At 37.3% G+C, this 13,801-nt stretch overlaps 1 protein-coding gene across 1 annotated transcript in view; it reads right to left on the bottom strand.

The window, feature by feature from the left end:
• The window catches only part of LOC122790535 (vomeronasal type-2 receptor 1-like), a 286,288-nt gene that overhangs the window by 159,977 nt on the left and 112,510 nt on the right, over window positions 1-13,801 (bottom strand). The window contains exon 2 of the mRNA XM_044058084.1: window positions 12,938-13,229. Coding sequence (XP_043914019.1) covers window positions 12,938-13,229 — 292 coding nt within the window. The remainder of the gene's footprint in view (window positions 1-12,937; window positions 13,230-13,801) is intronic.

The following is a 13,801-nucleotide window of genomic DNA, read 5'->3' as shown; positions in this document are numbered from 1 at the left end:
CACAGCATCTCTTCTGTTAATTTGACTGATGTAGAAATAAAGTTACTGAACAAAGGACTATCATATGTCCCTGTTTTTTTTTTGTGAATGAAGACTCTGTTGTCAATGATCTATTGGCATTTTGTCATTTGCTGAATTTAAAATTATTCTTTGGTGGACATGACAATAGTCGAACTAATAGAGATTTTTGTTTTCGGAAATCCAACTTTCAACCTCCCATGGACAAATTTGTTTCTGTGTTTCAGGACTCGTGTCTCAAAGATCTGCATTTTAAATTAAATTATTCCCATATGTTAGGTCACAATTTATCTGAAGAAGAACAAAAAGCTCTGATAGATTTGAAAAATAAACCAAATATTGTCATTACATCTGCGGATAAAGGAGGAGTGGTGGTAGTCATGGACCTTCAATATTATATAAATGAAGCGTATAGACAGTTACATGATTCCAGATGCTATATGTCTATGCCACTTGACCCTACGATGCAGTTCAAAAGGGAAATAGATTCCTTTTTGGAACTTGCTGTTGAAGAGGGTATTATCAATGAGGGAACAAAACAGCAATTGGCGGTGGATGATCCCCGGAGGCAGATTTTTTATCTGCTACTCAAAATTCATAAATCTTTGGAGAAACCACCAAGCAGACACATAGTATCTGGCAGGGGCTCATTGACTGAACCCCTTTCAGTATATCTAATGCAATATTTACAGCCTATATTAAAGATGGTCTGTGCTAGACTGAAGGATGCCACTGAATTCCTCCAGATTCTGACAGTTGGAGCCGGGTTGGATGATGTGCACGTTAGATGTCACTGCTCTTTATGCTAACATCCCTCACTGGGCTTGACTTAAGGCATTAAAATATTGGCTTGATAAGGCAGACATCTACCCACCCGGCTTCAACACCCTGTTGATTTGTATGGCTGAACATATATCAAATAAGAATGTGTTCTATTTTCAAACTGATTGTTTCTGGCAAGCACAAGGAACTGTGTTGGGGGCTTCCTTTGCCCCATCTATGCAGACCTTTTTATGGGGTACCTAGAGGAGTTTCTTATTAATGACCCATTGCACAACATCATTTTAGGGGAGATGGATATTTGGCGTAGGTACGTTGATGACTGTTGGCTGATTTGGCATGGTGATGTTACTTATTTACTAGAGTTTGTCCAATATCTAAATGAGAACAAATGGGGGATAGAATTTATACTCAACATGCACGATCAGGAGATCCAATTTTTGGATGGTCAAATAACATGCAACTTAGATCATACGTTGTCCACTCAAGTGTTTCATAAATATTCCCAATATAACAGTTTATTGGAGGCTACTAGTATTACACCCCCTTCATACCATCAGAAACATACCTAAATCTCAATTCTTGAGAGTCAGGAGAATTTGTTCGGATCAAGGTACCTACTCCTATCATCAACAGGATCTCATATAAAGGTTTCACAATTGTGGATATCAGCCAGGGTTCATCAGAACAGCCAGTAATTGGGCTCAGGATCAAGACCGAGCTAAATTATTAGAATACAGGTGAGATCAGATACAGAACAAGATACCATCAGGTTTGTGACTACATGTGGTAGAAACATTAATGAAATCAGAAATGTTATTAAAAATAATTGGAACATACACTTGGCTAATCAAGATTAAGCCAATATGCTACCATCTGAATGTTTGTTTTCCTATCGTAGGGGTTGTAATTTGGGGTTATACCTTAATCACTATAAATCTGGATTCAAAAAGTCTACTATTGGTCAACAAACTATATTAACAGGGGACAAGTTGATGGGATTCTTTCCATGTGGGCATTGTTCGTTCTGTACACATATGCTGAAAACCAATGAATTTTCTAGTAGAAATACTAGTAGGGTTTATCAGGTGAAATGTTTTGGTAATTGTGGGATGGACTGGGTGGTCTACCTGGCCACCTGCTCCTGTTTCACCTTTTATGTGGGACAGACATCCAGGTCACTAAGGATCAGAATGTCTGAACACTTCAGTGATATTAGAAATCAGCGGTTGACAAATGCTCTTTACAGACATGCTCATAAACATAAAACAGCTTAATTTCATTTTACTATCATAGAAAAAATTTGGGGGGACCGATCCAGGAAAATGAGATGGCACAGCATATTGAATAATAAGAAGAAGGCTTGGATAATTAAATTAGGGGGTTTATTTTGCCCTGGCCTGAATGATCATCTTTGAATGCTGGTTTATAATAGGTTTTGTATCTGATTTCATGTACTGTGCCATGACTTTAAACGTTGATTGATCTGCTTAATTAATCTAATTGGGAAACTATTTAAGTTTCCTTTTCAATGCAATAAGTGTATCACTGATGAAGGCCTTGGGGCTGAAACCGGTTTTATTCATGCTTTATATACTAAGAAATGTATACATATATATATATATATATATATATATATATATATATATATATATATATATATATATATAATTTCTCACTCTTTGGTGCTGGCTCCTTTTTTGAATTTATGATTGATTTTTGGGCCTTTGCACCTACCCTACGTGTGAGTACGTTGTGTAGTGGAATTCAATAACTGTACCCAGTTTGCAGTCGTTTGCAAACTTGGTCAGCCAAACCTCTTAGTTTTGATCTGAACATCTGAGAAGTATATACCAAACAGTAGGGGACCCAGCACTAACCCATGTGACACCCCGCTGGTAACAGATCTATTGGTTGATGTGCAGTCACCCACTTTGATAGTGTGTATACGGTTTGTGAGCCAGCTGGCAATCCATCTTACAACAATGGGGTTTACATTCAGTTTGCTAAGTTTATGGGTAATACCTGAGTATAGGATTGTATTGGAAGCATTTGTCAAGTTGAATTATGCTGTATGCACTGATTTGCCCTTGTCAGTGGCCCTGGTCACATTTTCAAAGAAATCCACCAAATTTAACAGGCAGGATCTTTCCTTGATGAAGGTTTATTGGGTAGGATCTAGGGTTTGGAGGTCGCCTAAGTCTTTATTTATGAGGTCCATAATGATACATTCCATGGCCTTACAGAAAAGGTTGGTCAAGCGTATGGGTGTGTAATTCCCTGGGTCTCTTGCTAGACCACCTTTGTCGAGAGGACTAACTGTTGCTGTTCTCCATTTCACAGGAACAAAGCCTGTGATTAGGCTGTGATTGAAAAGAGTACTTAATGGTGATGCTAGTTCATGTTTTATCCTGTAAAGAAGACAACCTAGGATGCCTTCTTGTCATTAGATGCTATGTTTTTTGCCTTGGACAAGGCTTTGATAACCTGCTCTTAAGATATGTAGGTTATGGGGGATGTTTGGGGGAAGGTTTATGATAAGTTTGGAGGGGATAAGGGAGTGAAATTTTCACCAAACCTAACCACTAGCAGGTTTGCTATGTCTGTGGTGTCAGCGTTTGTGATACTGTTGGTCACTGGTTCTGCACATGCTTGAGTCCTACCTTTTAGTCTATGTACATAGCCATAAAATGCCTTATGGTTATCCTTGACTGTGCTTGCTAAGTTTTTCTCAAAGAAACCTTTACAGGATTTGACAAGATGTCTAATTTGCCTGTTGAGGCTGAGGAGGCTGCTTTTCAATTGTTGTGGCTTGATCTTTGTTTTCTTGGACAGCAACTTTTTGCATTTATTGTAAAGTTTGTTGATGCTGGATGTGCACTGTCGTGGTTTGTTTTTACTTGGGGCTCTGGCTTTGATTCTTTCTGGTACAGCTGAGTCTATACACTTATGCAGGTGATTGTACAGAGCTTTAGTGTATGCTTCAGTATAGTTACCACTTCCTGCTGGGGGTGGGGCTTGGAATGTATTTATACCTTCAAATAGGAGGGTATAGTTTGCCTTGGCATAGGTTTTTAGTCTGATTTCACTATTTGTGAGTTCTGGTGTTAGTGCCAGCTCGAAGGTGACTGATTTGTGGTCAGATTTAACTAATGAGGGTCCGACAGTTGCAACAGTGCATTTGTTTGACATGTTAGTGAGTACTACCTCTTGTCGAGGTATGAACAACTTGTTCCATGGCATTTGAGTTAACAAGGTCAAGAAACTTTTGTGCTAGCAAGTTAGGGCTAGCATAGGTTTTCCAGTTGATGGTAGGATAATTGAAGTCTTCCATAACCAGAGTGTTTGGTAATATATGGATTGTCTCCAGACTGGTTAAGTAGACTTCATGTACTTCATGATCCATGGAGGGGATCTATAATTGGCTATTACTTGAATGGGGGTCATACCCACCGTAACCTAACTTGGAGTAACTCCATGGAATTGTCCAGTCTAACTAGATGGGAGGTGAATTTATCTCTAATATAGATAGGAACACCACCTCCTATGGTTATCATGTTCATTTTGCAGTCTGAAGTTGTGGAAAGCATTGTAGCTTTGTAAGACTGAGGTGCTCTCTGAGGCCTTGAACCAGATTTCTGTGACTGCACAGACATCTACAGCTTCCAGTGATAGAAGTGTTTTCAGGGTGTGCAGTTTTTGGTTTAAGATCCTAGCATTTAGCAGCATGGCCATTATTTTATTATGATTGGCAATTTTCACATCAGGAAGTTTGTTTTAGAGACTTTGCCTGAAAAAAGCACTATGGGGAAGGCAAGAGCCTTTATCAGCAGCTGAAAACCTAGAGGTGCCAGATGCAAAACAGAGAGGTTTTTTGAGCATGGCATCACAGGCTGTCAGGAACTATGTAATCTTTGAATGACACCAAACACTGAGCCAATTATTGAAATCAAACATTTTTTGTTTATACTGTGGCATCATTCTAGGTGAGGGTAGTATGCTGCTCAAGGCTAGGGACATACCTGCCTGGGACACATACTCAGAGATCTCAATCATGCCTTTCTTCAAATAGTCCAGTAAAGTATGTCTCAGGTCATTCACACCAACAAGAACTATGACAGAGTCATAATGGTACTTGTTGCTGAGAGACCTGAGTGCATGTGTGATCTGGCCAATCCTGACACCAGACAGGCAACTGATTGTGACTTACTCTTTGTCCACCCTGGTGAGTGAGACATCTGTGTGTTTCACTATTGAGTCTCCATTGACAAGAACATTTGTTTTTGAGTGTTATGTCTTAAAGACCTGGTAGGTGAGACACTGGTGTTACTATGTGTCATGGGTGCTGTGCAAACTGTGTTAGCTGTAGCAGTCTTGTGAATTTGAGGTTTCTGGTGTTTCAGTCAGTTTTTGGAGAGATCCTGTGCATATGTTGATTTTTGTGTTTGATGTAAGAGTAGTGATACTATGTGCATGTGTACTGGTGAGTGGGTGGACAACCTCTTTGGTGTTACTCTTTTGAATGTGAGATAGCATGGATTCAAAATTCTTGGTGTAGATACATCTCTCACACTCTGTACTAGCATGAGTTATTAGTAGAGGGTTTTCGATGTACATAAGGCAATTGTTACACTGCCTCAAGAGAACCTAGTCAACAAGAGAGGCAGGAGAAATAAGTGTAGTTCAACTGTCCATAATGCTAGGTTGAGGACTGTTGAGGGGGGCTTTTCAGGATTCATCAAGGAGGAGCTCAGTGGATGGATATTTCTGCCTGTTTTTTTTTGTTTGTTTGTTTATTGTTTGTTTATCGTTGTTTAATAGGTTACTGCTCACAAACAGTAATTCTTTGACCAGTAAAGTACTAAGGATGAGGGCTACAATAATGTGCTACAGCTGTATCTAAGGGATAAATTGTTGAATTTATATCTGGCTATGGTGCACAATAAATAAGCAGAAACCTGCGCAAATGCAGGGCTTAAATACCACAAACTAAAAACTTGAAAAAAAAAATTTAAAATGGTTCAAAAGAACCAATGAGGATGCTTACTCCAAGCCGTAGACCAACCATCTTACACGACAGGTTCCAATCAGCACAACACTCTCACTATTGTGTAGAAAGGCCCCTTCCAATCCAACATGGCCTGGAAAATGTGCCCAGTACAAACAGCCACTACAGACAGACACAGATGCAGCAAACTTGCATCTGGACTATGCTACACCTGCTAGCAACCTTAGTTTCAATGGAAAAAAACAGGGAATGTTTAACACAGCAGAAAATTTGCAGTGAGATACTAAAAAAAACATTTAAAACAGCAGAAAAATCAGCAAGGAAACTCTAAAGAATGTTTTAAACAGCTAACAAATCAGTTATTTTACCACTGCTTGGTGGGAGAAATAGAACAAGCAGAACAGATTGCTTTGCAACTGTGAAAAGTACCAGCAAATACTTAACAAACAGTGAAAATAACAAAAAGAACTTTGTAGATAGTGAAAACAGCAATAAAATACAATTTAACAGGCACAATAAGTCAGATAATTGAAGTACAGCAGTGTAGTTTAGTACACAGTATATAAATACAGTATAAAAGTAGGTGGCATGCAATACAAAGTGCAGTAAATAGTATAAATAAGCAAAAAAAAAAAAAATAGGCAACTTATGGTGTTTGGAAGCTCAGTAGCCTCTAGTCATCTGATATCTCAGCTCAGAGTTGTGGCTGGTAGCCCACCTCGGTTCAGCTCGGTACAAACAAGCAGAAGCCTGCTCAAATGCAGGGCTTAAATACCAGAAGCAAAAGCTTGAAAAAAGTGGTGCAGCGGTTGTGTTGCCACCTCACAGCAAGAAGTTCTCTGGTTTGATTCTTGGCTGGGGTGCCTTATGTGCAGTGTCTGCATGTCATCATTGTGTCTGTGTAGGTATCCTCCAGGTGCTCTTGTTTCCTCCCATGCTACAAAAACGTGCATCTGGAGCATTTCTCCCCAGGCCTCTGCTGAAAATTGGATTTGTTCCAAGTTGGATTTTCCTGGTAAAAAAATGTTAAATAAATAAAAAAAAATAAATAAAAACACCATAGAATGTTTAATATAGTAGTGGGAAATTGGTAGAGGAGGTTGACATTGAATAGGGCACAAAGCAAGGTCACCTCCTTTCCCTGTTGTTATTTATTTCTTATGGAAGTTTTGGAACAATGGTTACAACACCTACTACAGAACATTAGTTTTGAATGGAAAACATTATGTATGTTTGCATATAATTGTCTGTTAGCTACCAGTAAATACAATTTAATTCTCTCTGTAATAATTCATATTGTTGAAGAATTCAAAGTTGATTCAGGAATGCAGTGTAACTGAAGTAAGACATTCAAGATTTGGGTGGGTAATAAACTTTAAGATTTGGGTGGGTAGTATTGTTAATCCTACTGGAGATCATTCGATAGTCAGGCATATCACCTCTAAATATTTAGGCATAAAACTGGTAGAAAAAGAACAATATTTGGTTGAGGTAAATTGTTTTTATTTATACAGACATATTTCTAATTTACTGGCAAGTTGATCAAATAAGGCTTATTCACTGACTAGCAATTATAATTTAATTAAAATTGTGATTTTACATAATGGTTGCATATGTGTAGGTATGTACTTTTGCAAGATAAGGACATTTTATATATTGCTAAGACTTAGTCACTTTGTGACAATGCAGAGGACATTTAAGAAGATTAGCCAAAGTAAGGATGTATTTAGTCAGGAAAGGGGGGGGGGGTTGAGAAATGCCAGATTTCACACTGTATGCATTGGCAGCTATGACAGCAGTAATTTGGTTGCAAGATCTTTTTTTTTTTAACTGGAGTGGTTGAATCAGGATAGACAGGATTGCAATAATGGTTTAGCTATATTGAAATGGCTATGTATGGAGTGTTAGTGTTGTCCTTTAATTTAGCTGGGCGTGTTGTTTTTTGAAATAATCACTGTATCAGGATCTGTAGTGCTCCCATTTATTGGAGAGAATGGGATACAAGAGATATTACATGGATAGGGGATCTTTGCTTTAGCTAGTGATGGTAACATATTTTTTTCTGCAGAGGCTATTGTATCGAGATCATTTCAATTTACCTTTGGTACCACAGATATATTTTCAGCAGCTTAAACAGGTGGTATGCATCTGGATTAGACATAGTGGTTTAACATTAATGTTAAATGACATGGATACCTTGGAAAAGGCTCCCTTACTTGGAATGGCACGGAAGGGGAAGGCAAAACTCACACTTGGTAAGTTATATGAGATTCTCAATAGCATACATATGAGAAGTCAATGGAAAAGCTAAGGAAAAGATGGGAATCTAATGAAGGTGTTAGATTTTCTATGTCTGAATGGCAATAATGTTTAAACAGGATTGCTAAGCCTGAGTCTGCTCCTCTGATTTGGGACCATTACATGCACTGGATGCATAGATGGTACAGTAAATCAAAACATGTTTTTGTTAATTCAGTGGTTTCTGACTTGCAAGCTAGTGGTTTAATAATTACATATGTACTGATTACTTTCATGTTGACGTGTCCATTATTCCTTTGATTTTGTGATTACCACAAGTACATAAAATATGAATGATTCTCCTTTGTGTTAATTGCTTTTGAAAAAGATTGGCTCACTAAGCCATGTTCAATATATATAGAAAATCATTAGGACAGATTTTGAACAATACTGATGCTGTTTTAAAAGATAACACATTTTGTATTTGCTTTCTATGTGGTATATTACTAACGCTATTTAAGATTTTGTGTTACTTTTGAGTTGCAGTCTATTTTTATAGCACTTCCTAGTGCGTATGGAATAGAGATCATAATGGTATTTTTGTCCAGATTTACTGATTTTTCCAACAGTTGCATTCATTTGTTGCATATGTTATTGGGGTTAATTTTTGGGAATAATGTATTTATGTTTGATGAAAGGTTACTTTTACAAAAACAATGGAGTAGTTATGGGCACAGTTTGTGTGAATAGCTATGCTAATCTAGTTTTATTACAATGGGGGAAAAGCCTACAATTTAGTCGCCATCAGCATTCAGGTGATACTCTTTTTTATGTGAGGTATGTGGATGATATATTTTTATTATGGGATAACTTTAAAGTACTTTGTTAGTTATCTGAGTGCTAGCGCTGCCATTTTACATTTTGAAGTAAATATTCTAATGGTGTCATTACTTTTATAGATGTAACAGGATATAATAAAGAAGTTTTCATTACAGAGGTGTATTAAAAACAATAAAAAAAGAATAGTTTGTTACAGTGGAGAAATATGTATTTGCCTTTTGCGTATAGAAACATCATTAAAAGTCAGATGTTATATGCAGCATGTCTTACAACTAATGAGACTGGGTTAAATAGTGTGTTGCAGCAGATAACAGGTCCATTTTGTATAAGACAATATGCAGATACACAATTAGTAGTGGTGAGAGACTATATGTAGTAGTCTCTTTAGTACAGATGCACAAGATAAAGATGAATCTGATAACGTTTACAGTGCTAATAAATTAAGAGTACCTCTTACATATGCTAGTGATGTTAACATGGTACATGATATTACTAGACAGATTCACTTTATATCCTTGAAATACTGAAATATCAAAATTCAGTATTTCAAAGCTATAAAGTCAAATTTTTGAAACAGCAAAAACTCAGAAGCACGCAATCCAAAATCTCACAAACCAGAGATTTTGAATTTCATGCTACTACTGCACACAAACACACCATCTTCCCCACACACAAACACAAGCTCTGTACCCCCCCCCCACACCCCCTACTTAAATTTTCTAAATCCAAGGTCGCACTACACACAAACACACACAACACCACTACATAAGCTACATTCTGCTCGTACACACATCACAGCAACAAAACTCACAAACACCACAGCCCCTACTCAAAATCTTTAACACAAACACACACTTCCCTGAATCCATAACCACAGCAGAACCTCAAAAGCGTGAAATTCAAAACCTCCTTTATTCGAAGTTTTGAATTTCACGCTTCTGAGCTTTCACTCTTGTCAGGATTCCACTTTATGGGCTTAAAATACTGAATTTCGACATTTCAGTAATTCGAGCTTCTAAAGTGAATCCTACTAGACATACTCGCAAATCTTGAGAATTAGCAATGACTTTTACTTATTGCAAGAGATACATTTATTCTTCTTTTAAAAATAAGAACTTGAAAAAGGCAGTTGTGATACAAAGAGTAAGACGGTAACTAATGGTCTGCCTTAGGACTCAGTGCTAGGACCCATCTTTTTTGGCATATACTTCTCCAACCTTCAGACCATAAGCCCAGGCCAGCTGCTAACTAAGCCCACCAATGACTGCAAGCTGGGTGTTACTGTCCAATCGCTCATACATTATTACTATAATGAGAATTAATACTTAAAAAACAATTGTATAGTGAAAAAAAGGTTTACAATCAAAATTTTGAATGCCGTTATGTGAACTGCGATTACCAAAAGGCAGTTTTCAAAGTTATCACAATGGTAATTCTAACAATGTCAAACCCACAACAGTGAATGCTAGTGTGCATTCGCTGTTGAGAGACTGATATTCTGAGTGGAGATCGCACTACAATGAGGATCTGGAAATGTACCCTTTTCCTCACGGTAGTGCAATCTTGGAGTTGTAACATGCAATTATCGAGGTGTGGGTGCAAAGGGGCTTGACTCCCTGAAAAATGTATGTAGGAAGTTACTAGATGTTAAGGTAAGTTGTGGAAGTGTCAACAATATCAAATCCAACTTGTTGATATTTTAAAAGTGTCATAATTGTGAGTGTTTGCCGTTGAATTTTTAGAAAAATTTTTTTGAGTAAGTAATTACATGCAGGAAGGTTTTAGAAATTTCAATAGTAAACCGAAAAGAAAGACTATAATTAAATTAAAAAAAGTAAAGTATTGTTGCATTTGGAAAAAATCCTCTTCTGCTAAAGTTACAGTACAGCCAGTTCCCCACTCCAGACTGACAGGAGAATTAGGAATCTTGGCACCTTGACTGACTGCTCTATCTCCTTTGATGATATGTAGAATCAGTAGTCAAGAAACTCTTCTCTTTAGCACATGAGATCTCTAAAGGTATGTCATCCAGGTTAAAATAAGTCATTATTCCTATGTACTCTGCTTAAATCAGACCATTTATATAGTATAATTGTCCCCTCTAGTATGCACTTATCTGGACACAAACAGTTCTGAACTAAAAAGATTATTAGTCTAAAAACCCTTGAGTACCAAGACAGGCTGGAAGCCCTCTCTCTGTACTTGGTTTCTTATAAATGTGATCTATGTCTTGTGTTCCTTGCCATTATAGGCACACATCTCTTTAATTGCTTGTATATCTATGAGATAAACAACTCCACAAACACTGGATGTAAGGCTTTCAATCTCTAGCAACTTATAAATAAAACTCAGAAAGGACAGATTTATTACCAATATTTACCCCATCTTTGGAATAAATTGCCCTTGCATGTTAAACAGAGTGACTCCACACATCCTTCAAGATGATGCTCATTGAGCTGGCCTACCTGCTTTGTCATTCTGGAAGTGGGAGGTACATTGTGACAACAAATATCAGCAAGACACAACTGATGTGACAACTTTCCTGTCTTGAGTTTTGTGGAGTTCATTTAATCTCCATTCTGATTACTGCATCCTTTGCTTCTTGAAAAGGTCACTTGTGGTTAAGTGTTGTTAAAACATGAATATGTTTATATTACCTGCAAAGCTAAGTGACCACCCCTTCTCCATGAATACGTGCTGTTTCTGGAGAGAAAACATTGCATGGCTATTTATGTATTTATTTATTTGCCCTTCAGCTTTCAGCAACAACTGTGACCTGAAGTCCTCCTTTATCTTCCCTGTCTTGCATTTTCTGACTGGGGATCCCTGAGGTTGGAATGGGAGTGACATTTTAAGGGTAAGTAGTGGGAGGAGGAAGGGGAAGAGACCTGGATGTCACCATACACAGCTACCCTCACAGTCTCACAGGGGATGTTTGCTAGAATTAATGATCACAACTAATGACATCAGACACATAACCACATGTAGCATCAGTTAGTTAGCTCCATGTCTCCTGTGCAAATACTTATGGCAATTAGCCATGCAATTACAATACTCCTGCCCTCGATAGTGAAATGCGAAATTGGGGGTAGAAACTCCACCCTCTCTCCTGGAATGGGCAAACCAACAGTTGCTACTCCTTCGCAGCCCGACTCCAGCTCCTAAGTTGTTAATGTAACTCATTATAGGTCAATGTCAAGGTAAAATAAAAACACACTGTTCTTGCCTTTCTCAGTTAAATTGTTACTTCTTATAACTAATTTCCCATTCTAATGTTTAAGCGAGAAGTCACAGTGTTTACTGTTTTATTTCCCCTCTTAGGATTTCTCTTAATCTTATTGCCTTGGAGTTATTTTATAACTAAGCAAAGCTGCATTTTTTTCTCATCTCTGGATACTGTACTTTATTACCAAGCCAGAACAAAACAAACAGCAAAATTTCACCTTGACTCATTCTCATCTTTAAAAACATAAACATTAAGGTACTTGAATGTTAGCCTTCTGTCAAGTGATGTCTTTGTACTTATACCATGAAAAACCTAAGTGGACTCCATAGATGCAAATCAAAGAATAACAACATATTTTGGATGAAGGCCAAACAGGGGACAAAAACAAGCAGCTGGCTGAGTAATGTTAACAGAGAGAAAGCTGAAGAATGCATATGAGTGAGATGTTCTAGGTAAATTATTACACTCCATAATCTTATTTATAGCATTATGAGAGGTAAAGCTTACAGGCAAGGATTGAGATTCACATCATAAAAACTGACTATGGGATATGGGCCTTTCAGGAATGTTACTTGTTGGGATAAATAACACTAAGGCATAGCTTTTAGTCAGGTTAGTGGCAAAAAATGACATAAAATTGAAGTATTGCATGCTGGAATCTGCTTATACAGACTACTATGACTCCTGACTACTGAGGTTCATGTGTTGAGAAACATTCTAAAATGTTGAGCTTACATAATACCTGTGAATGACACTTATCTTAAAATAACTGTCTTTAAACCTTGCTGTGTTTAAATTGGATAAAAAAACATAAAAGCATGCGTTACCTGAGGGAAATGATAGAGACTCAGAATTCGGGCCATTGGAATTGTCATTGAAGATGATGAGTCCCCTATAATAGCAGCTGTTGGGACATTAGATCTGCAGGCATAATTTGGAACAGGGAATTCCTTTCCTGTTAACATCCATGTTGTACCCAATAGGACTCTAGATAATGCATAGCACGAGTCATAAATCCAGTATCCTAAAGAAATATTAGGTAGTAGTTCTGAGTTTTTGTTTATTTCCTCTACAGCAAAAATCATTCCTAAGGCCCACCGATATGACCTTAGCCTGAATCTACAAGAAAGTAGTTTAAGAACATAAATATATCTGCAGAACAGTGCAATAAATATTATAACATATATGCAGAATTTTACACCTTCAATCCCTTGTCAAATGCCTACATTGTGCACTAGATTTTATCTTTTGCAGTGGGTAAATCCCATTTATTTGCTTTGAAGCATTCCAGGTACTCTAAGGAAAAACAATATTATGGTAATGACAGATAACTACAAATGTGTCTATCAAACGTGTCTTTTTCTGCATAACATAAATGCTATAACATTCACATAATGTATTCACTATCTTGACCTCTTATTTTAATTATTAAGATAGGATCATCACTAAACGCTTTAAAATCTTCCATTTCACTTCCAGATATTCTGTACTCATTTGTGATCACTGGGAGCCTCTTATCTACCATGAAAAATATCTGTTACTGACAACTCCTTGATTATGTATTCTTACCTGACATCCTGTTTTTCAGTTCTTAAATAATATTTGTATACAGTGCTTTGCTCTGGTTACCTGTTGATCTTTGATCCATCTGATGCATCTTTGTATTCATGCAATTTCTAGTGTAAGGGCAA

Source organism: Protopterus annectens, chromosome 16.part0 (assembly GCF_019279795.1).
Source record: "Protopterus annectens isolate FY-2018-M chromosome 16.part0, PAN1.0, whole genome shotgun sequence".
Taxonomy (NCBI): Eukaryota; Metazoa; Chordata; order Ceratodontiformes; family Protopteridae; genus Protopterus; species Protopterus annectens.
Note: the sequence above shows the minus strand (reverse complement) of the source record. Positions and strands in the feature narration are given on the sequence as shown.